The following is a 23,599-nucleotide window of genomic DNA, read 5'->3' as shown; positions in this document are numbered from 1 at the left end:
GCTCTCTGAGAGCTAGGTACCATGCGGTTATTCTGAAGTGCTTGGAAGAGGGCCATTAGATGTGCCTTGGGGAGCCCCTCAAGATCCTGGAATCTAGTCTCCATAAAATTTTTCTTCAGCAGGATATTGGAATATTAATAATTTGCATTTGCCACCTTGACAAGTTTCTCAAATACAAATCCATTGCATAAAACTCTTTGATTTTCATCCTTAGTTTTAAAAGATTGCTATTACTATGCCCATCAAAATGTCATTTAAAAACTCGAATTCTCTTGTGTGTTGCCTGTAGAGCATCTGCTTTGAAATTTCTTCACCAGATATGGGGAACTATCTGAAGCAGTCAGCTGTGTTTTGTGTAGCCTAGGTGCAGTTTTACACAAGTGTTAGTGTTCTGTCAGTTAAACAAAACTGTGTAAATAGAACATCAGAGAAACAAATATCTATGATCCATTTCCTTTGGGGCAGTACCAGGTCTTATCCTTCCGTTAATTTTCTCTAAATATTGGCCTGTTTTATTGAAGGCACTTATTTTTGGGCGTACAGCTCATCTACTAGTGGAAAATGTATGACATATCTAATTTATGTTTCCTTCACGATCATATTGCTTATTTTTCAAACTTAGCTATCACTATTTACTCAATTTGATTTTACGTCTTTTTAAGACATGCGTATTGAACATTTAAAATATTGCATTCCAAATTCCATCAGCCAACATTTCTCAAATGACTATTTCAAAAGACATAGAAGATGGAGTCTCTTCTTTAAAAAATCATGTGTGCTATTAAGGAAGGCAGAGCACACCCAGATGAAAAAAATGAAAACAAAATTTTTGAAGCAATAAGTTGGTAGGTGCTAAAGAATAATTTGCAAAAATGAACAATGTTAAAAGGGGAACTAACTAGAAAAATGAAAAGAACCAGGCAGTGTACTCAAAAAAGGTTTCTGGGAGGCAGTGAAACTTATTTTGGGTTTTGATAAAGACAATTTTGGATTAGAGAAAAGTTGTGAGGGGATATTGTAAACAAAGGGAATAACTGACTTTTGTGCAGGGTAAGGAAAACAACTTTTATTGCAGATAGTTGGAGTACCATTAAAACAATTGGCTCATTTCTTCTTACGCTGTTAAGATTTAAGCAGGAACATGTATTTCGCAAACAATCTATTATATCTATCCCTCACTTCTTCTTTCTAATTTATTTAAAATCCCACTTACATTTACTTTATACAGAGTATCCCCAAGGCTCTAATAATATTGACTGTGTTAAAATTTGTTTTTCCCTGTAAATTTTAGTTGATAAATCATTTTTCATCTAAGTCATTTATATAATTTTTGGCTTTTAAAAAAATGACAGTAAATAATTGTAGCCCAGGCAAAGTTTATATACAAACTAAATCACTCCTTATGTACCATCTGTTGTTTTTTTTTTCCTTCTAAGTGGAACAAACTTCCTTCTGAGAAATTGTACTGCAGTTACAAATTGCTGTTTATGATCATTTTAGAGATAAAATTCCATAATCTCACTGACATTTAGTTAGCACTGACATTTTGTAAGAGCTGTCTAGTCATTGCTGGGGAATGAAACTGACATCTCTGTGTGCTCTAAAGTGGGGGCAAATTTTCCTGCTTATTATCCACTGAGACATGGGTGGATTAAAGCAGCAAAGTATTTCAAAGATGCAGAGCAAAGGTGACTTCCTGTTTTGTTTTAGGTTTTGTTTCCTTCGCTTCTCAATGAAGGCTGTGTTTTCTAACATTCTGCAATCCTTTTGCTCAGTGATTTCCCTTTGAAAGGGCAGGGTGGGAGGGCCTCTGAAGGTCATTCCATTTACAATATGCCCTGGCAAGGGGGATTGAAGGGGGATAAGCAACTCATTAGTGGCAGGAGCAAAGCAGGAGGAGGTCTGTTTTCTATTTTCCTCTCTAGATTGAATTCATTTGGATGTAAAGGGTCCTATCATCATCATCATCATCATCATCATCATCATCATCATCATCATCATCATCGTGTGTGGTGTAATTTTCCTACACCCGTATTTGTCTCAAGTGTTAGGTGAAATTGTTGGCGAGAAGAGTTAAACAATAAGTGCCATTTTATTTTAGTGAGTAAAATCAGAAAAAAAAATGTCCAAGTAGGTTAAAGCAGTTCGTTTTCACGCTTAGGCTGAAAAAGCAGAACTCAAAAGTTCTAAGTCTGCAGGGCAAAGAAAAAATTTTCTTGCTTTTGGTGGTCTATGTGTAATTATGTACAACATTTTTTTCTTTTTTAATGAAAGGCAATTTCCCCCTATCTAGTTTTTCACAATGCAGACCTCTGTAGTCAGGAGCTCTGGGTTAAGGCCCACCATTGACATGCTTAAGTCTTTCCCCCTCATGTGTGACTCTCTGCAGAGCTAGTGATCACAGAAGGAAAGCTGTGTTTGCTTACAGGAACTATCTCGAGGGAGAGAGGGCCCTGCGTGGGTTCCCACTGTGGGGCTGGGAAAGAGCTGCAGGTCTCAAGGCAGAGCAGTCTAGGGTTTCTGCGTCTTCACTGCTTTTCAAAGCTTTCCCTCCCTCCGCCTCCAGCCCACAGACCTTCTCTCCCCAGACTCCCCACTTCCTGGGAAGATGGGCAGGCTTTGGAGGGCTGGGTCTTCACCGGGGGGAGGAGCTGCCTCTCAGGCGGGGAGGTAGGAAAGGGAAGAGCTGCGGGTCCGAGGCGCAGACCTCCCGTCGAGGTTCGTCCTGCGGTCTCTCCTGCCGGCGGCGGTCGCTACAGCAGCGGCAACTCACAGCAAAAATTGAATCTTTTGGCTCAGCCTACAAGACCTGCAAACTCTTACTGCACTCTCCTCCCCCATTAGGAGACTTTTCCCTCTGGTTTCCCTTCCTTCCTCTCACCCCATACTCCCTCCGCCCCCAGCCTCCCCACTTTGGAAAATTTAAATGCTTCTTTTAGCACCTTTTTGTAATCCAAGAGACGTGACACCCCAGAGCTCCAACTACCTCAGCTGAATTCTACCTTTGTTTTTATTTCTCCCTTGCTTCCTCTTGTTTTCCTCTCATCTGATTCATCGGCGAAGTCTCATGCTTCTGCCAGAGGAGGCGAGGAATAAATAGATGCTACTGCCCCAGAAGGCTTAGACGTCGGGAAAGAGCGGCCAGAGCGGCATTAGCTGCAGGGGCGGCGGCGGCTGGAGCTCGGCGGAGCTCGTGGGACCCCATTGGGGGAATTTGATCCAAGGAAGCTGTGAGATTGCCGGGGGAGGAGAAGCTCCCAGATCATTGTATCCGCTTCCAGGGGGGAGGAGGAGACCGCGGCGCGGGCCTCTCGGCGTCCTCAGCACTGTTGCACCCTGCCCCATCCTGCTGGCATCATGGTGCGCGGCAGCCCGGGAGGGATGCTGTTGCTGCGGGCCGGGCTGCTCGCCTTGGCTGCGCTCTGCCTGCTCCGCGTGCCCGGAGCCCGGGCTGCAGCCTGTGAGCCCGTCCGCATCCCCCTGTGCAAGTCCCTGCCCTGGAACATGACCAAGATGCCCAACCACCTGCACCACAGCACCCAGGCCAACGCCATCCTGGCCATCGAGCAGTTCGAAGGTCTACTGGGTACCCACTGCAGCCCGGACCTGCTGTTCTTCCTCTGTGCCATGTACGCTCCCATCTGCACCATTGACTTCCAGCACGAGCCCATCAAGCCTTGCAAGTCTGTGTGCGAGCGAGCCCGGCAGGGTTGTGAGCCCATCCTCATCAAGTACCGCCACTCGTGGCCGGAGAGCCTCGCCTGCGAGGAGCTGCCGGTTTATGACCGCGGCGTGTGCATCTCTCCCGAGGCGATTGTCACTGCGGACGGAGCGGGTGAGTCCGGCCACTGCCGAGCCGCTTCCCCTGCCCTTCAGCCCGCTCACTTTTTGGAGTCCTTGTTACTCGCCTTTACTCTCTAATTCTGTCTTTTCTCTTCGGATCACTTAATCTCTCTCGTAATCACTCCTCCATCGAGCACCATTCCTTTTTTCTTTCACCTCATCGCCTTTCCAAACTGATGCAGCTCTATTCCAATAGGTGACCTGTTTTTCTAAAACACCATTCATTCCACTCCCATAACATTTCTACTCAACACTGTTCCTTCACTTTCTGCTCTTGGCAAGTAACCACAGCTTGTGTAGTGATGCTGTTTTCTTACTTTCTTAATTTATGTACAACTACTGAGCTTCCTTGCCTGACTCTCTTGCTTTCTCCATCATCAGTTTTCTATAGCTGTGGAGTTCTAGCTGCTTGTCAAGACTATATGGTGAAAACACAAAACTGAAGTGCTGTTTTCCTCTCATCATTAAAAATGCCAAGATAATTTCAGTAACCTTACTCCGACCTACAGATGTGAGTGGTATGTGTTTGCTCAAAATCCAATTTGAGCAATTACTTTCACCTTAAATTTCCCCCTCCTTTCAATAAGATAAATTGTTCTTCCATTCCAGACTGAAACAGCTGTGAAACATTGCTATGCACTGCTAATTAGCTCCTGTGACTTGCTCCAGCCACAGAGCTGGTGGAGTGAAATTGCTGGGCTCTTTTCACATTCCCACATGCCTTCAAGTCATTTTGTAAATGACATATGGATGAAAGGAGTTATATTTAAGATGTGTTATCATCACATACTCATGTAATGTTATTTTTAATCTTACCTCTTATCCTGCTCTTAAGCTTTGCAAACAATTTGCCTTTAGTACTTTATTTCGTGCTCTTTTTTTGTGTCCATCAACCACACATTCATTTCAATCTTTCCCTACTGTAAAACTTTATTGCAGTTCTACATTTAATGGAATCAACCACAAGTTGTTTTCTCACTAGTGTTCGGTCTAATTATGACAGTCATAACTCTTAAGACCCTAACTAAACCTCGTTCATTAATGGTCCATTTAATTCTTACTCAGTACCACTTCTACCAATTAACCCATGCTCAAATTTCACCCTTCATATACTTTAAAAATAAACTCAATCTTTTATGATCAGTCCTCTTTCATTCCCTTCCTAAGTCAGCTCTGTTCTTAAATGTGAGAACTTGATTGCCTCCTTCTCTGTTCATTTCTTGGGCATCAACTTCTTCTTCTGCCTCTCAGCTTGCTCAGGCTAAGCTCATGTCTGTAGCCCATTTCTAGATAATGCTTCTTGGTTGTCAGGGAACTAATTTGAAAAAAACTGCTTTTTTTTTGCACACGGACCCGCTTAACGTAAAGTGAGTGGGGAGGAGAAAAGTACTTGTACAAATAGCTGCAAAACCGAAACGTAACAGAAAGGTTTCAAGAGCTTTTTGTTGGCCACCTCACTTAGTTTATTACTCTCTATTGTCTTCTTGATTTTAATCAAGAGCCAAGAACTGGTTGTATAAAATAATCAGAAAGAAATTTACTTGTTATTAGTCCTTGGACTAAAAGAGCACTCTCGAGCCTTTGCACTCACTACTGTCACAGGCTGTGCAGACTCTGGAAGAGTTCCGTCAATTTTTGACTTGCTCTGCCAGGCACTTAGAATCAGTTAAATGCTGGCGCTCCGCTCAGGCCAAGGGCTAGGAATGAGGTGCTCACGCTGAAATGCATTCCTCCTGTTAAAGGAGAAGACTTACTCTGAAACCTGTCAGAGATGGACCTCAACTGAGAGAGGTTTGGCAAGGTTAATGGCTCTCAAAGGCCATATTCAGTATGGATGGGAAGCAGTTTCCTTAAGTGTCCCTGAGTTACCTATCATCGCGGACCAAAGGCAGAACAATTGCCTCATTGAAGCACTCAAATAGGACATGCATGGAAACAATTTGTCAGTCCATGGGACCTGATTTCTGAGCTGCTTTAAAATGCCACAATATCTGCTTTGCTGACAGCACCCTTGCTAGAAAAATAAGTAGGGGTAGATGGTAGTTGGAACTATATTTTAGTAGTGGTCTCCCTTCCCCCACTTCCTTTACCATAACCTTCAGTGTGAATCAGACTATAGTGGCAGGAGGGAGCTGAAAAGGAGGTGGGAATGGGGAATGGCGGGGGGTGTATTTTAGCCTGAAGGGTCCCCCTTGGTTTCTAAGGCCAGCTTGATGAAAATTACATTCCCTATCCTGGGTCAAACTGTCAGGCACCTGGAATTACTTAGGAACTACCACATGTGGCCAGTTGAATTTATGATGCAAATATACTCCTTGGTTCAGTGGGATATGACAGTTCATGAAGCAGGGTTTTTTTTGTTTTTGTTTTTGTTTTTTTCCGTTCCTCCAGGTAGATGCCGAGTCCCTAAGTCTTATGACTAGAATCCAGCAGACTGTAAAAAAGAGGTCTTCCCGAATAAAATGGGACCATCTTGAATAAAATGGGACCATCTTTCACATTTCTTCAATGCCAAGAGTATTTTTCAAATCCTACCATTCACATGGATCTGTTCCCTCATTGTATATTATGACTCCACAAACAAGTCTAGGACATTTTGCAAAGCAAAGTCTTATTGAAATGGAGTGTTGCTGCAAACTACGTTTTGCTTTTTAAATACTGAGGGTAAACATATATATATATATATATATATATATAAGGAAAACATCATATCCTGACCGTTACTAATAAATTCACATTAAATTTATTCTTTTCCCACGTTTTATATTTACTGTAGAGTTGTTGCTACATGCAGAACTGCTTTATCTGAGAATTTAGTCATTCAGCCAGTTAATTAAGACATTTAGTCAAATCTTTAATATTGTATGGTGAGTAAAGAGTATGAGCTAGGAGTTGGGTAGAGCAGTTGTTGAATCTTGACTCTGCCTCATATCAATTGTTATTGTAGGGAAATTATAGAACCTCTTTGATTGAAAGTTTTTTGACCTGTAATATGGAGACAATGCATCCACATTCCACAGGCATGGTGAAGGTGAAATTAAATAGCATATGTACTACGTGATACATGGCCCTTAACAAATTTTTGCTGCTGCTATAGCTATTTTACTGTGACTATCATTGTTATAGCAAATTGACATTTTCTTTTTTGTTTGTTTGGTTTTTGACATGGTATGTTGGTCACTGCAGATACAGCCTAGAACTTTTATCAGTTCTGCTCCAGAAAACAAGCTTCACAGTGGGACCTAACTGGAAAAGCACATCTTACTTCTGAATATATAAGCTTAATATTTCATTTTATACATATCGACCTGGACTTCAGGCTCAAGAACAAATCCATTTGGGAGCAACAAGAAAAAAGAATGAATGAGTCTGATGGATTTCTGTTAGTTGCAAATACTTTATCTCAGAAATGTAGAAATCATGTATTTAAGAAAATTTATTGTATGATATTTAACAGCTATTTATACAACTCCCATGGCTTGCCATGCCAAGGGCTTTATAATCACTCCTCAGTCATTTGCTGGTCTCCGAGGCAGTGTTAACTTGTCACCCCAGCTCTTGCTCAACACATTTCTCCAAGCCCTCTCTCGCCTGGCAGAGCTGGGCCAACTTTCACATGCATGAACTGCTGTTTAATCATTTCTCCACTCTCTGAGGAACAGGCAGCCTTTTCTTTAGCCTTGGTCTACAAATATTTGAGGGGCCAAATACCAAGAAGGAAGACTTATTTAGTGTGATAGGAGGAAAATGGAGTGGAAAGGAGAGATGGAAATTTTAGATTAAAACTAGAGAGAAAACATGATTCTAAGGATACTTCATCACGTAAAATATTGAAAGGCACTCTGGATGGGGTAGGGAAGAATATCTCAGAGTGTAATAGTATTTAATTTACAGCAAGCCCAATTATCAGTGGTAATAAACTCTTATGTAGCCCCCAAATCTTATTTTAATAATTCATTTATTTCCTTCCCAGCAAACTTCCAAATAGGTGTCACTATAAATAGCAAAATTGACTAAGTTTATTTGGCCTTTCTCTTTCTATTAAATGTATAAAAAGAGGTGATCGAGAGCCACCATATAGACATATAGCTCAGAATAATTAAGAATTGGCTATTTCCCTCAATTTAAAAAAAATCACAGCTCTAGAGTTATAGGCCCTTAGTTGGAATTCCAGACTTGCCATTAATGTTGTGCCTTGAGCAAATCATTTGACATTAACATTGGGGATTGTAAAGAACAAAAGAAATATTCATGTGACGTGATTGATAAATGATAAAGCACAATATAAGTGTTTAACAATAATATGATTGGGGAGAGGACGTATCATCCTCAGGATACATTAGTAGCAACAGAATTAGAACTAGTAACACTTCACGTGTTCTAGGTGTGGTTTTAAATGTGTTATGCATATTAATTTATTTAATTATTTTAACTACATGGTGGGTATTGTTATTTCCATTTTGCAGAAAAGGAAGCTGAGGCAGATAGAGAAGTTAAGTGACTTGTCCAAGTTCATAAAGCTATTAAGAGAAAGAAGATTCAAAGCAGAACCCATTCTACACTCTACTTCTCTTATGAAGAAAGAGGTGATTCCTTACTTAAGGGGAATCTGTGTCTTTTGACCATCAAAATTGTAGTTAAAGGATTGTTTCTTTTTTTTTTTTTCCGTTGTATTTTGAAAGCACATTTATATAGAGAGGCTACTCAATTTACCATGGGGTTATATCCTGATAAACTCATAGTAAGTTGAAAATATTGTAAGTTGAAAATGTATTTGATACACTTAACTTCTTGAACATCATGGCTTAGGCTAGCCTACCTTAACCGTGCTCAGAACACAATATCCAAAGAATGCTGGAAACACAGTACACTGAAGAGTATTGGTTGTTTACCCTCATGACCAGGTGGCTGAGTGGGAGCTGCTGCTCTCTACCCCTACCCAGCATATTACTAGCCCAGAGAAAGATTGAAATTCAAAATTCGATGTACAGTTTCTACTGGATGCATATTGCTTTCACATCATCGTAAAGTTGAACCATCATAAGTTGGGGACCATCTGTATAGTTCAAGAGAATAAAAGACTGCCCTGGACAAGGGGTTCCAAGAGATAAGCCATAACTACTTCTTTTGAAATATCAGAAAACATGCATTCCAGATTTTCACATCTAACCTTGAGTCCCTCAGTCTCAACATGGCCCAGAGTAAACTCATCATTTCCTTACCATCACAGCCCTATTCTTTTCTAGTATTTTTTTTTTTAATTTATTGGGGTGACAATTGTTAGTAAAATTACATAGATTTCAGGTGTACAACTCTGTATTACATCATCTATAAATCCCATTGTGTGTTCACCACCCAGAGTCTAGTATTTTCTATATTGTTTTGAGGCATCACCACACCCATACTTGAAGCCTGGCAGTCAGCCTTGCTTCCTTCCTCTTCCTTATTCCCCACATTCAGGAGGGATCAAGTGCTATTGAGTCTACTCTGAATCCAATTCCCTCCCCTCCCTTCTCTAATGCTACTTTCTTAGTTTGGATCTCACCATTTCTCATGTGAATTATGGCCAGAGGATAATTGGCTTGCTTACCTCTCTAGTATTGCCCCTTCATATTCCAACAGGGTGATCTTTCTGAAATACAAATTTGTTGATAAAATCCTTTGTTATCTGCCTCTAGCCTTCATAATCTCATCCTTTCTTGCTTCTTCAGCATCATTTCTCTGTGCTGATACCACTCTATATTTAGACCACAGTGGAAAATATGCAGGTCCCTTAATGAGTAGTGCAGTTTCTTACCCCCAAACCTTTGCATGTGCTATTCTCTAGAAAAACCTCCCCACATTCCCCAGCTCCTTTACGACTCTTCTGGAAACCTCTATGACCGCTACTAGAAATCCCTGATTCATAAAACCTACTAATAATATCTACTATTTTAATTTAGGATGATTTTGTTAGAATGCCTAAATTTAACTTTCTGAAAACAATATTTTTATTATTTATGATCAGAAAACTTTTAAGCACTTCAAAAAAATGTAGAAACATTTTCCTGTAAATAAGAATGAAAGAAGAAAACCCTTCTCCTGGATTCAGCTGTATCAAAGGGGTTTTCTTTTCCAAGAGAAGAGTTTTATTTTTCATTTTTATTTCAATCTTTTAATAATAAACAATTATTCTGAATGTAGATCAATATAATTTCCTCATTTACAGAGAGATCATTTTTCTATGAATCATATCGCATGATTAGTGGACTTATTCAGGAATAGAAAAACCATTGGTACATTACTTTAATATTTGAATACATTTATCATGAATAAAGCCTTTCAATAGAATAAAAGTCATTAAATTAACAGTATATGACTGAACTGAACCAAATGTTTTAGAATCAAGTAGTTGTTGCCTGCTTATTTATTTTGTGACTGCTGTATTTCCTTGGATATAGCTTTTTAAGTACTAGCTGATGATTACTAATTAATTAATTGTAATTTTGGGTGCTGTTCTCCTAAAGTGGTATTAACCCTTTCTTGTTTTATTCATAATATGACCCATGAAGAAAAAGAACACAGAAAAAACATTATTTTCTATTATTTTCTAGTATAAACAGGCGTTAAACTCATTTAACATAAGGTGTTGATACAAATATAAAACTCGTATAAAAGGACTGAGTTGAAGTGTCAATAAGAATATATGCCTAGGAATATATAGCATCTCATCATGGGACTTTAGGAGGCATTCAGTGTTATTCATTAGAGGCTGCTTTCTTAACTAGAATACAGAAGGACTTTATATCATTACCTTTATCATCACTTATTATCTTTTTCTGGTATTATGAGATCATGATAAGAGTCAATGGCAGTTCCCACTTATTACCATGTCTATTACTTGCACTGGCTTGAGTAGTCCCTGAATGGTAGATTTCCTTTCTGCTGAAGAACTGTTTAGTCTACAGTTAACAAAGAGCACAAGAGTACTTTCTGAATGTTTTCCTTAGGCACTGAAATTTTAAATGTATGCCATTACAGTGTGATACATCTATTTATTTACACGTCTTTTAGTCATCAAGAGACAAGTGTTGGGCATGTGCCTAATATGTGTACGGGCTTTACTGTGATAGGATGCTGATAATTCACACATTTAGTGAAGCTCTAAAACTTTATTTACTAAATCCTGAAATTTTACGCACAGTTCATGAGGATTCATAAGAGTATATTACCTTTCCATCACATGAAAGAGTAAATCTTATCCTTATTTGACTTAATAAATGATAAGTGTGCCAACCTTACTACACTGATAAGAATCCATTTCCTTGAGACACCTGGGTTCTTACTCATGTCAACTTGTGACTGAATTAGATTTTTTATGTGGGAATTCTTGAAACAATAACAAATATGTTATGATTCTTACTTTATTCTATCACCTTTCAGATTTTCCTATGGATTCTAGTAATGGAAACTGTAGAGGGGCCAGCAGTGGTGAGTATATCACTATCTTCCTGGGTTTTGTTTGTGATCAAATTAGTTTTTGATGTATCCTGGATACTGAAGTCTTATTTGGGGACTTTTGGGCCTTACAATTTTTGGGGATTATTTCCCATCTCCTCCCTCTCTGTGATCTCCCTCAGTACTTTTCAGTTCTTTGGGGGCTACCCTTTTTGGTCCTTTAGCCAGAAAGCTGGGCTTTCTTTATTCCACTCTGTGATGTAATTTCTGTGACTGCTCCTGCATCTGAGGCCAAGTGGTGGGAGGACAAAGCAATGGGGGTTTGCCCTTATTTCTTGATACCACATGTCCAATCAGAAAGGAAGGTTCAGCTACATCGACATTTTAGGCTTCCGAGGGCCTATTTTACTGCAGCTGTTGCTGTTACCACTGTCCCAGGAATGCTTAAGGAATGGGGTATAAGAGGAGTGTTAAGAGACCCTTTTCCTACTTCTTGAGTCAGAATTAGAGGGTTTCTCCCGGAGTACTCTGTCTGCATCATGCCCACTTCCAGGTTATGAGCTGTCTTGAAACCTGGCTGAGGGATACCAGAAGGGAAGAATGATGAAGCCATTACCAGTTTGATCATACTGGTCTTTCCCAACCTTCTCGCTACTATTTACTTTTCAGAGTCCTTAAGTGTCTGCTTCATGCATTCTGTTCAGGTTTTATAATTGTATTCCGTAGGAAAGACATAATGGTGTCTACTTAATCCATCTTATCATAAAACAAACTTTTACGTGAAGTATGACATACGAGCAGAAAAGAGCACAGATCATAACCATGCAGCTCAGTGCCTTTTCACAAACTAAACACTCTTATGTAACCACCACACAGATCAAGATATATAATATTAACCAGCACTCCAGAAGCCTCCCTGTGCTTCTTTCAAATCACTGCTTTCACCTTTGTTTTCAAAGATAACTACCAGCAGGAATTCTAACAGCATATATTAATTTTGCCTGATTTTCAACTTTTATAAATGGAATCCTATAGCACATACAGTATGTATTTGTGAGTGTGTGTGTCTTCCTTTCCTTTATTCTTTATTATACTGTGTATAGCAACAGTTTTAAATTTTCATTGTATTCTATCGTTCTATCATATTAATCTACAACACTGTTCCTGGATATTTAGGTTGTTTAGTTTTTGTTACGAAAACATTATAACTATAATTAGTTACTACATACTTCTGTTCACTTTCCTGCAGTAATTTGCTTTGATTTGGGCCTGTATGTCCTGCCTTTAAGATGTTCTATATGTGGAAGCAGAAAATAAGATTTGTAAAATTTATAAATTAATTTTATTAAGTTTTAAATAGGTTTGAAACGTCAATTTTCATTATATCGAAACAGTTTTTACTGTTGATGATCAGAGTGACAGGTGTTTAATCCAAGGCAATGTCCACCAAAGGCACCCCAATAAATATTTATTTTTTAAAAAGTCTTTGGTGTCCAACAATGGTTCTATTTTAAGGCTCACTCCAACTATTGTGTTTGGTCAAAATAAACCAAAAACCTAATTTGTATAAGAGTACAATTGGTAAGTCAAAATTTCTGGCCAAGTGTGAGTATGTGCTATCAATTTGTCCTGAAGTTATGGTTAGAATAACATAGCACTTCATCGTATAAAACAGAGAAGACATCAACAGCACTATGAATAATATACAAAAATAGTTCAGTGTATAAAACTACCTAGAATGAATGTAGTGTTCCTGGGTTCAGTGTTTACTCTTCCTATTTTATAAATGTTTTCCTGTTCCCTGGTATAGTGAGAGTGATGAAAAACAAACTAATAGACAAAACGAAGGTCACTCTGCTTGTGAAAACATATTCACATGTTCTGAAAAGAAAGTATAATTTGTTCACACTCAAAATTCTATACTTTGGAATAATGTAACAGCTGAGGTTGATTATGATAAAACAGGAAATGAGGAAGACATAAAAGCATTGTAACCCATGTAACCCCTCTTTCAAAAGTGTCAAGCTGTTTCTGTCTGGAATTTGCAAAAGAAATTCTTTCACTCCAGTTACTTTATCTCTTTTGCCTCAAAGCTTAACAATCTTCTTTTTGTTTTTGGGGAGATAATAACTCTGTCTGAGCAGCTTCCAATTTGGGAGTGTGTTGACTGTTGTAAACCCATTATTATTATAAGGAGTACATCTGCTCTAGTTTCCATAAACTAGGAATATGGAGAAAAATAACTTTCGTTCTACTCCACTGAGTCACTTGATGTGTTAAATTAACAGAAAATTATTCAAATAATGCACTGAAAAGATATATTTTTATTAAAATAATTCTGGAAAAGAATCCCCCAGTTTTCTACTTTGACCACAACCAATTTATGAGCTTTCATATTCGAAAAACAATTTTTTTCCAGAGAGGTGAAATTGTTGGTAATTTCTAACACTAATTAATTATAGGGGTGTGACCAAATTACATAACTTCTCTGAGTCTCATATAAAATCAGATTATATTGATCTCTGCATTCCCTTATGATATATTTTCATATTAGGGAACCATTAGCAGTATCCCTTAGTGTAAGTTGGGTGCTCTCCCAGGTTTATCACTAGCCTATTCCTGGCCATGTTTCAAAGGTACCTCAGAGACACTTCTCTAGGCAGCGGAGTGGTAGCTGCTGAGTAACTGAAGGTTCCTGATTGCCTGCACCTGTCAGGCCTGCCTCAGTACCCCCTCTTTTAGTGCGATGAACTATGCCTAGCCATGGTAGCATGGACCCATTCACTTTTTTCTTCTCCGAACTTCTTTCTGCCCTTTGGCTTCCTACTAATTTTGGGAAGGAGCCCAGTTTTTTTTTTCTGTTTTCCTCCTTCGGTGCAAATGTTTACCAACTATAGAGGCTGTATTGACTTGGGAAAACTTCTACCCTTTATTTGAGAGAAAAAGTAGGCTAGATTAAAAAATACTATGTTATCATTTTACAGTGGCTTACATATATACGAATATATGTGTGTCTGTATATAATCAGTGTATTAGTCCATCCATCCCTACCATTCATCAAAAAATTAATGACCACCTCTTCGTACCAGGCACACTCTACACCAAGGACATGGGATGAAAGAGTGAGCAGTTGACTGAGTGCCCTTCCTATTTCTTCCACCTGTTTTCTATGTAACTGGGATTGAGGAGAAACATATTCTGAAAGACTCTGAAGCCCACTTTATTTTTTTGTTAATTGTACTCTTTAGAGTACATCACAAAAACACTATACTTCAGACCTCACAATAGAAAATGGGCAAATTTCATTGACTCTATATTTTTTATATCCTGAATGACTCTTGGATCCAGCCACCTTTTGAAAGGTAGTTTATTTAAAATTTTCCAAAGACATAAATCCTAAAGGAATAAACTAAATTTCCTTTTCTTATTAATGTAGTGTTAGTCCTTTCAATTTTAAGCAATTCCCTTTTACAAAGTACAAATAACTATGAATTGAGACCTTTATTACAATATTTGAGATTTGTTTTTTCAGCTAAATTGAGCAAATGTTAGTTTTGCTTTTTAAAGCCTTATTATATTACCGAGGTTCACCAGTCAACTTCATTGCATTTCCACATACTGCTCTAATCCAAAGTAAAATCTAATAGGGTATTCTTCGCCCTGTGTCTATGTTTAGGAAATAAATATTATTTTAAACACATAATGAACAGCTGCCAAGTCATGACACATTTCTATTTAAAAAAGAAATGAAAGGAATATCTCATATGAATTTTATGTTAATGGTACTTTATTGAAGTATAATTTACTTATAGTAAAGTGCACAGTTCTTGTATGATGCATTGAATTTTGACAAATGAATACACCCATGTGGTAGCTATCATTCAGGTCAAGATAAAGATTTCCATCACCCTTGGTAATTCCCTTGCACCCTGTCCATCATGCCCCCGCTCCATGAGGCAAGCACAGTTCTGATTTTTACTACCATAGATAAATGTTTTCTTCAGATTCATGTAAGTAGAATCATACAGTACATATTCTTTTGTGACTGGCTGCTTTTGTTTTTGCTTAATGTTTTTGAGATTTATTCGTGTAGTTCTATGTATTTCTTTTTTTTTATTGTGTAATAGTACACCCTGGTGTGAGCATGATACCAACATAATTTCTACATTCTATCCTTTTTTGATATAGTTCCCCCAAAACTAAATGTAACACATATAAATTAAAAGTTTCTATATCTAGGAAAACAGTTAGCAACTTTTATTTTCAAGCTTATAAATGATTTTTGTTAGAAAATTGTCCCTTCCTGTTTCATAAACTGCTCTTGAATTTGCATAAAATATCTTCAGCTCTTTTTGGTTTATTTATATATTACTACTATTAATAGCTAACATTATATTCGATGAGTGATTACTAAGTACTGGGCTCTGTGCTAAATTCTTTATGTGAATTACTCTAAATTCTTAACAATAACCCTATGAGACAAACAGCATTAGTTTAGAAATAAGTTTTGTAACTTGCCCAAGGACACATGACTAAGAAGGAGTGAAGCTAGAATTCAAACCCGTGTGCCCTTAATCATTTGCCATATTCTCCAGCACTATAATATTCATCAGAATGGTCAGATATATGGTCCTTTTGGCTTGCTAAGCTTGGTTATTCAAGTTTTTGATATGTACATGATAGTGCAAATGTACTCCCTACATCAGGAAATTAGCATAGCCTACCTGAATCAAAATGGCAGAATCAGACACTACTGAAAAAATCTGATTGCCTTGTTTACTTTTGGTAGGTACCACAGCTCTGTAGGTGGCAAGGAGCCTTGGGAAAATATTACTTCTCTTACTCATTAGATATTCTTTATAAATGATGGGTTTGGAATCCTGGTGAATGTTGAGCATCATTAGATCTAACATTTATGGTGCATGGTACGCCAGATACTGTGATAACTATTTTATGTATATTATCTCATTTAATTCTCCAAGTAACTCTACAAGATACCATTGATTAGATATTAAAAGTCACAAATAGTAAGGAATGTATCCTGGACTCAAACCCAGCTGTGTATGACAAAAAAAGTCCATCCTTCTATCCATGGTGTTTTCCGGAGTAATGATCTACTTAGTAGTATAAATGTCCTTGGTTTCTGATGCAGTTGTTTTTTAAAATTTCATTTCATCTTTGAGATCAGGACACTAAGGTTCTGAGGTTTTTGTTTTGTTTTGTTTTGTTTTGTTGTTTTAATGCCCTAGAAATACTGAGATCCTCTAGATTTCAATAAAGTGTTCATTTCATGACTTGCAATTTTGGAAAGAGGGAAGGTGGTCCTGGGGGTAGAATGTAGGCATGTCTCACCATCTCTTTGTTTCTAGAAGGGTAGTGGAACTGACCTTTTGGAAGGCCAAATCCATATTGCCCACCTTCCGTTAAGGGCTATCTGAATAAGTTCCACAATGGCACCCATCCTTGTTGCCATTTTGATGATGTTGATTATAAAGTAGATCATCCATCTAGTATGTTGACTACTTCAGTTTACTTACCTGTTTGTGTGTTCTACTGCAGCCATCCACTTCCATGGAGATATTCTGGACCTTGCTTTCTAGCTGTGGTGCCAGCACTCTAATCTTAATTTCAAGCATCCCACTCTTTTCCTGCTGTTTCTTTTCATTCTAGCAGATTTGCTCTAGTACCATCACTGCTAAAAAGTTTACTCCATTGAGACTGTCTATTTATCTGTTCAACCCTAACCTCCTTGTCTACCTGAGATTTTGTGGTCTATTGTAACAATAATTCTCTTGAAAATACCCTCAATTCCCTTGCCTTCCTTCTTCTGCCATATTCACCTGTCAAAATCCTAACTCTAGTTGCTGGAGAAAATAACTCAATTGGGGTGACTGGTTTCACTTTAAGTTCAAGATAAAATTCAAATGCACAATCAATGTTATTGCCTAGCAAGCCTACCCTTTTTCCTCTAGAAAGTTTGCCTTACAACTCAGTAAAATAACTGTTTTATACCTTTTCTTCTCTCCTTGAACTTCCATGCCCTTCCTCTTTTGGTCCCTTATTCCCCACAGCTGAATGACTTCACTTCATCCTCCAATGAGAAAGTAAAACCCATCGGAAGGAACTGTCTCATCATCTCACCAACAATTGTGTAAGCCTGTCAACATCTGGACCCCTCTCTCCTTTTTCTTCTTGTGTAGTGTATGATGTGTTCCTCTGGCTTCAAAGTCTTCTTCTCCTTTTCCGTCAGACTCCTCTTGCTGATCTCACTCAACAGATAATGTTCTGTCTTAACTTATTTGAGCTTGGAGGGTCTTTTGACACAGAGGACCGCTCTCCGTTTCTCTTGGAACCCCCTCTTCTTTCAGCTTTTTGACTCCATGCTCTCCTATACTTCTTCTCCATCATTGGATGCTCCTTCTCAGTCTCCTTGATCATCTTCTTTGCTATCTTACATATAAAGATGTAGTTCCTGCCTAGATGGTTGCAACTCATCTTTCAGGTTTTAAATTTAAATGTCATTTCCTTAGAAAATTTGGAAGACCAGACTAGTTTAGATCATCAAGTTACATGTTCTCATTGGACGTTGTACTTTTCTTTCATAGCATTCATCACATATGAAAACAAGTGACTTTGGGTATAATTATTCAATATCTGTATCTTATTCTGCATTGTCTGTATTACCCATCAGGTATTCTACGTGCCTAGCACAGAGCTTGGCATATTAGCAGATACTCGATAAATATTGGTAGAATGAATTATTAACATGTAAGTGACTGAAAGAGCTCAATAAATGTTAGGTTTTTTTTTTTTTCTTTCCCATCTCATATTTAGAGACTCATGGATATCCCAGGGTTATAGAGTTATAAAAGACTTTCTACAGAAGAAAGACAAGTTCCTGGTGTGATGGACATTGACATATATTTAAAATTAATTAAGGGCATGCTTATGGACACTTCTAGGCAGTTAAAAATATAGATCTGGATCTCAGTAAAGAAGTCATAGTTAATGATATAGATTTTAAAATCATAAAAAATTTTGGTTTTACATCTGTTTTAAAATGTGTGGTCTGTTCTAATGTGTCTTAAAATGGTGGGAAAGAGGACAAGGGGCTTCTCGGGTCAAATGTCAGATACAAAACATATAGTGAGTGCATTTGGTACGAATTAAAGTTATTTAAACTCTCATCAGAATTGAGTCAGTCTTGAAAGAATTATAGTGGAAATTATAACACAAACAGAATTGTATTTTCTTCTCTGCCTCCCCTCCCCCGCCCCCCACTTTGATAAGTAATCCTGAGCACAGATCTACGGTCTTTTCCTAGAAAAAGCAGAAGAATACTCATTCATAGTTAGCAGTATTCCAAAATCATGGTACATGAAAGGTTATAAGAGTTTTGAAATCTGGCAAAGTTAATTACAACCTTACAGTTCTGGATGACACCCAAGAGAAGTCAATTTCAAACAAAGGTCAGGATTAGTTTGAAAATCATATCATACTTCAGCTTGAACTCAAGTTTGCATTAAATAGCGATGGTCCAGGGAAAATCACATTTTATTGTTTCAGGTACTTCTAATTCTTTAGATCTTGTAAAGCCATACAACCGTTTAAAATACTATTATCTTTATGTGTTTTCAATAAATGAGCCTATTTGGGGGAAAAAAAAAAGAAAAAAAAATATATATATATATTATTTTATTTTTTCAATTGGGAAATATTGGGGAACAGTGTGTTTTTCCAGGGCGCATCAGACCCAAGTCCTTGTTCTTCAATCTAGTTGTGGAGGGCTCAGCTCAGCTCCAAGTCCAGTTGCCATTTGCAATCTTAGTTTCAGGGGACGCAGCCCACCATCCCATGAGGGAATTGAACTGGCAACCTTGCTGTTGAGAGCTCGCGCTCTAACCAACTGAGCCATCTGGCCGCCCCTGCAGCATCTCAGTGGCAGCTCGTTGTCTTCAGTCTAGTTGTGGAAGGTGCAGCTCACTGGCCCATGTGGGAATCGAACCGGCAATCCTGTTGTATAGAGCTCATGCTCTAACCGACTGAGCCATCCAGCTGCCCCTTAAATGAGCCTATTTTTACGAGCAATAAACTGAATAAAGAAGGATGTGATCACTTTCCACTTTCCTCACTGAACTATGTTTATATGGCTCAGGTACCGCTATGCAGGACATTTCCTGCAGGACATCTCCCCTGACGTGCAGACCAAGTTCTATGGCGCTTTGAGCATGTTCATTTTGAAAACTCATGTTTGTCCTAGGAAGCTAAACAGTCTTCAGTTTCACTGGCAGAGAAGCAGAGGGTCATTGATTTTAGGACAGTGTCCGAGAGGGTGTGAGGGAGAGCTGCCGAAGACAGTTTCCTGGTCATGGCCCATGGATGCTTGTGGGATATAGGACGGCATGCTGTTCCACAATTCAGAGTGTTTTGTTTTAATCCTAGACTTTGAGGTGAATGAGTTGCTAATGTTAAAACCTTCCCCACATTTGAAATACTCTTTGTCCCTTAACATTTTTTGTTGCTGCCCTATTTAACTTTTTTCATATTTTTTCCCCCTTAGATAAGGACACCAAGGAAATACCTTTATAAGCTTTTCTTCTCAACAGTGGAAACAAATCAATATCTAATGGTTTTTGTGCAAATATCAGTAAACATTTTATTTTGCCACTATGAAATTTAAAAACCTTGTGCCATTGGGAAGCTGGAGAGGAAGACTATTAGCAAAATTATTAGTGAATTAAAGTAGAAATAATGATAATTACTAGTGACCCAATAAAATGTCTGAGAAATTACCTATCGTTAGTAAAGAAAAAGCAGCTGCTACCATCTGATTTAGGGTGGCAGGTACAAAAAATGTGATAAACAATGCATGCAATTCTATGATTCTTTGCAATTTCCCAGTTCTTGGGCCTTTGGGGAATATATATATTTAGATGTGAGTGAACATTAGAAGAAGGATAATCCTCCAGATCTATTAATCTAAAATACACTTTTTATGAATACCCTTAGCTATGAATACGTTTGTGTTGAGTAGCATAAGTAAGTAAAAGGATGTTCTTCCATATATGAACCTTGCAGATAGGATATTCCAGTCCCCCTTATTACTCTATATTTCATTGAGCTGCTGTTTCTTTCAACTAGACAGACAATGGCTTATAGCAAGAGCTAGGGATTAGAGTTTGGAAGGGGCCACATACAGGGTATGGCATTGACAGCAGAAATAAGTGCATTGAGGATGAACAAAATTTTGTCCCCAAAGTATAACTGCTTAGCTCATTAGCTATTAGGAAATGATCTAGCCATGTATATGTACTCATGTATATATATTAATAGTTATATAAATACTTACTTGAAATCCTCCTAAATCACTTTATGATAAAATTTTTGAAAAATCTCTGCTGGGAAAGTTTTATGGAATCAATTTGCTTCAAGCAAAGTTACATGGTAGTGATATCATATTAGACTCAGTCCTGTGACAGCACATCTTTGCAAAGAATTTTTTATTAGAGCATGTGCAAATTTCTAAAGAATTACAAATATGTAGATAATTTATCTACATTCATTATTTTTTTTAAAGAGTGATTTATTTTCTTTTTTAAAGATTTTATTGGGGAAGAGGAACAGGACTTTATTGTGGAACAGTATGTACTTCCAGGACTTTTTCCAAGTCAAGTTGTTGTCCTTTTAATCTTAGTTGTGGAGGGTGCAGCTCAGCTCCAGGTCCAGTGGCCGTTGTTAGTTGCAGGGGGCACAGCCCACCATCCCTTGTGGGAGTCGAACCGGCAACCTTGTGATTGAGAGGACGTGCTCCAATAAACTGAGCCATCTGGGAGCTCAGCTACATACACTATTTTTGATGAATAAATATCTATTTTTAAATGGCAGAAAAGCACAAGCCCTTATCTATATATGGGTGAGGATAATTTGTACATCAAAGACCATAGTACTGATTTCTTCAGCAATCTCCTCATCACAAGAATATCTCCCTTTCAAAATGTGTAACATTTCTGTACAAAATAAAACTATACAGTAGAACTAGATAATTTTGCATTTTCTTTTAAATGGGGATACAGATGTTTTGCTAATAAGAAAATTATTATTGGAGGAGTCATCTTCAAAATAGCAACCAGCTTGGATATTACCAATTATTTATTGGCTTGAGATCTTTATTCCACAGAAATTGTGTGTGAAAAATCATCTGCAGAACAAAGGAAGTGCTATGTGTAGCAATAAGAAATTCTCGCCTCTCTTGTGAGCAACAACAACAGTTGTTACTGCCACAGCTTTGTAGAACAGCACCTGTCCCCAACAGAGGTGCTTATTTCTAGAACTTAAAAGCTGGTAGTAAGCATACTACTCTCCTGGGGACTGCTACTTTAAAGCATGTAATCTATAAGTTCAACAAAAAATAAAATTTATTTTGATTTAAAACCACAGTGTCAAGTGGTCAACAAAAGCTTCTGCTTTTTATTGGTCTCCATGCTAACATAAAACACTTTTTAAACAAAATATTTTTGTTGGCTTTCTTTCTGTAATTCCTATGTTCTTTTTTTTCTTTTTCTGGGTCAAAATAGATGAAACATAGGCCATTTCATTTTTTTTTTTTAATTAAAGTTTTTTGGGGTGACATGGTTAGTAAAGTTGCATAGGTTTCAGATGTTCGATTTTGTAATACATCATCTATATATCACATCGTGTATTCACCATCCAGAGTCACTTCTCCTTCCACTACCATTCATCTGATCCTGTTTACCCTCATCTACCACACTCCTCCCCGCTAACCCTCTGGTAACCACTAAACTATTGCCTGTGTCTATGAGTTTTTGTTTCTTTGTTTGTCTTATTCTTTTGTTGTTTTCAGTTTTATATCCCACATATCAGTGAAATATGGTTATTGACTTTTTCTGTCTGATTTATTTCACTTAGCAATCTCAAGATCCAGCCATGTTGTTGCAAATGACACTGTTTCATCTTTTCTTATGGCAGAATAGGGGAGGCCATTTCATTTTTAATGAAGATTTCTCAGAGGCACTATTTTAAGGAAATCTTTATACAAACTAAAATGTCTTCTGGGGTGGCCAGATGGCTCAGCTGGTTAGAATGTGAGTTCTTAACAACAAGGTTGCTTGTTCAATTTCTGCACGGGATGGTGAGCTGCTCCCCCTGCAACTAAAGATTGAAAATGGCGACTGGACTTGGAGCTGAGCTGCGCCCTCCACAACTAGATTGAAGGACAACAACTTGACTTGGAGCTGATGGGCCCTGGAAAAACACACTGTTCCCCAGTATTCCCCAATAAAAAAAAATGTCCTCTAAAATAAGTGTATTATTTTCTATTTTTATATTGACTTTAACAACATACAATGGTTATGATGTATATATGACATATATTTCTTAGCTAAGTAACCTATAAATAATACAGTCATCCACTTTCCAAGATGTCAAATTATTTGTCCTATATATGACACAGTTTCAGATATTCAGAACTTTTATTATATATACCTGTATTACATATAAAATGTGTTGTAGTCACTACTCACCAGATACTTAAAGAAAACACATGAAACTTCTTATTTCAAAATATGCATATAGTAATTTCCTCCACTAAGCATAAAAATGCCATTGAATTAAATAGTAGCAGTTATTCTGCCTATAGAAGGGGCTCATGGCCTCTCTTCTTAAAAATTTCACTAAGTTAGTTGTGTTGTAATAATACCTGCTTATCTTGTTGAATTGCTTTTAGATCCAGGAACTAATATTTGCAGGAGTGCTGTTTAATCTATAAAATGTATATGAATGAAGGTGGTATTCCACAGGGGCAAACTAGGTACCTGAGCATAAGTAGAAAATTGCCTCTAGGTAGGCATTGATTCTACTTCCATAAGCATTATCTTTCAGGATTCAGGGATCATGCTCCCTCTTCAGTGGTGAACAGTGTTTTCCCAGGATTAGGGTGATTGGGTGGTTTGTTAAAGAGTGGGAACTTATGAACCTACAGGCACTGAAAAAAAGGCTATGTGGATAGAATAAACATGAATAATTCTAGAGAAAGATCAGACACATAAACTCACCACCAAATTGGATCTAGTCTTACAAAAAAAAAAAGGGAATAAACAAAAGAAAGATAATGTTGAAATTTTGCTTATAGATAAAATGTTGTATTTTTCAGAGCGCTGCAAATGTAAGCCTATTAGAGCTACACAGAAGACCTATTTCCGAAACAATTACAACTATGGTAAGGATAACTTCATGGTTGACCTATAAACTGCTATGTTAAGAAAGGGGTGTGTGTGTGTTTGTGTGTACATTAGTAGAGCAG

At 37.8% G+C, this 23,599-nt stretch overlaps 1 protein-coding gene across 1 annotated transcript in view; it reads left to right on the top strand.

Moving 5' to 3' along the window:
* Window positions 1-2,698: 2,698 nt before the first annotated feature.
* The window catches only part of FRZB (frizzled related protein), a 32,674-nt gene continuing 11,773 nt past the window's right edge, over window positions 2,699-23,599 (top strand). Inside the window, exons 1-3 of the mRNA XM_019752852.3 lie at window positions 2,699-3,835; window positions 11,266-11,313; window positions 23,450-23,515. Of these exons, the coding sequence (XP_019608411.1) occupies window positions 3,358-3,835; window positions 11,266-11,313; window positions 23,450-23,515 (592 nt within the window). The 5' untranslated portion in view covers window positions 2,699-3,357. The remainder of the gene's footprint in view (window positions 3,836-11,265; window positions 11,314-23,449; window positions 23,516-23,599) is intronic.

The sequence above is a fragment of the Rhinolophus sinicus genome, chromosome 17, assembly GCF_057876585.1.
Source record: "Rhinolophus sinicus isolate RSI-liver-muscle chromosome 17, RSI-T2T, whole genome shotgun sequence".
Taxonomy (NCBI): Eukaryota; Metazoa; Chordata; class Mammalia; order Chiroptera; family Rhinolophidae; genus Rhinolophus; species Rhinolophus sinicus.
This window is presented reverse-complemented; position numbering and strand designations above follow the sequence as displayed.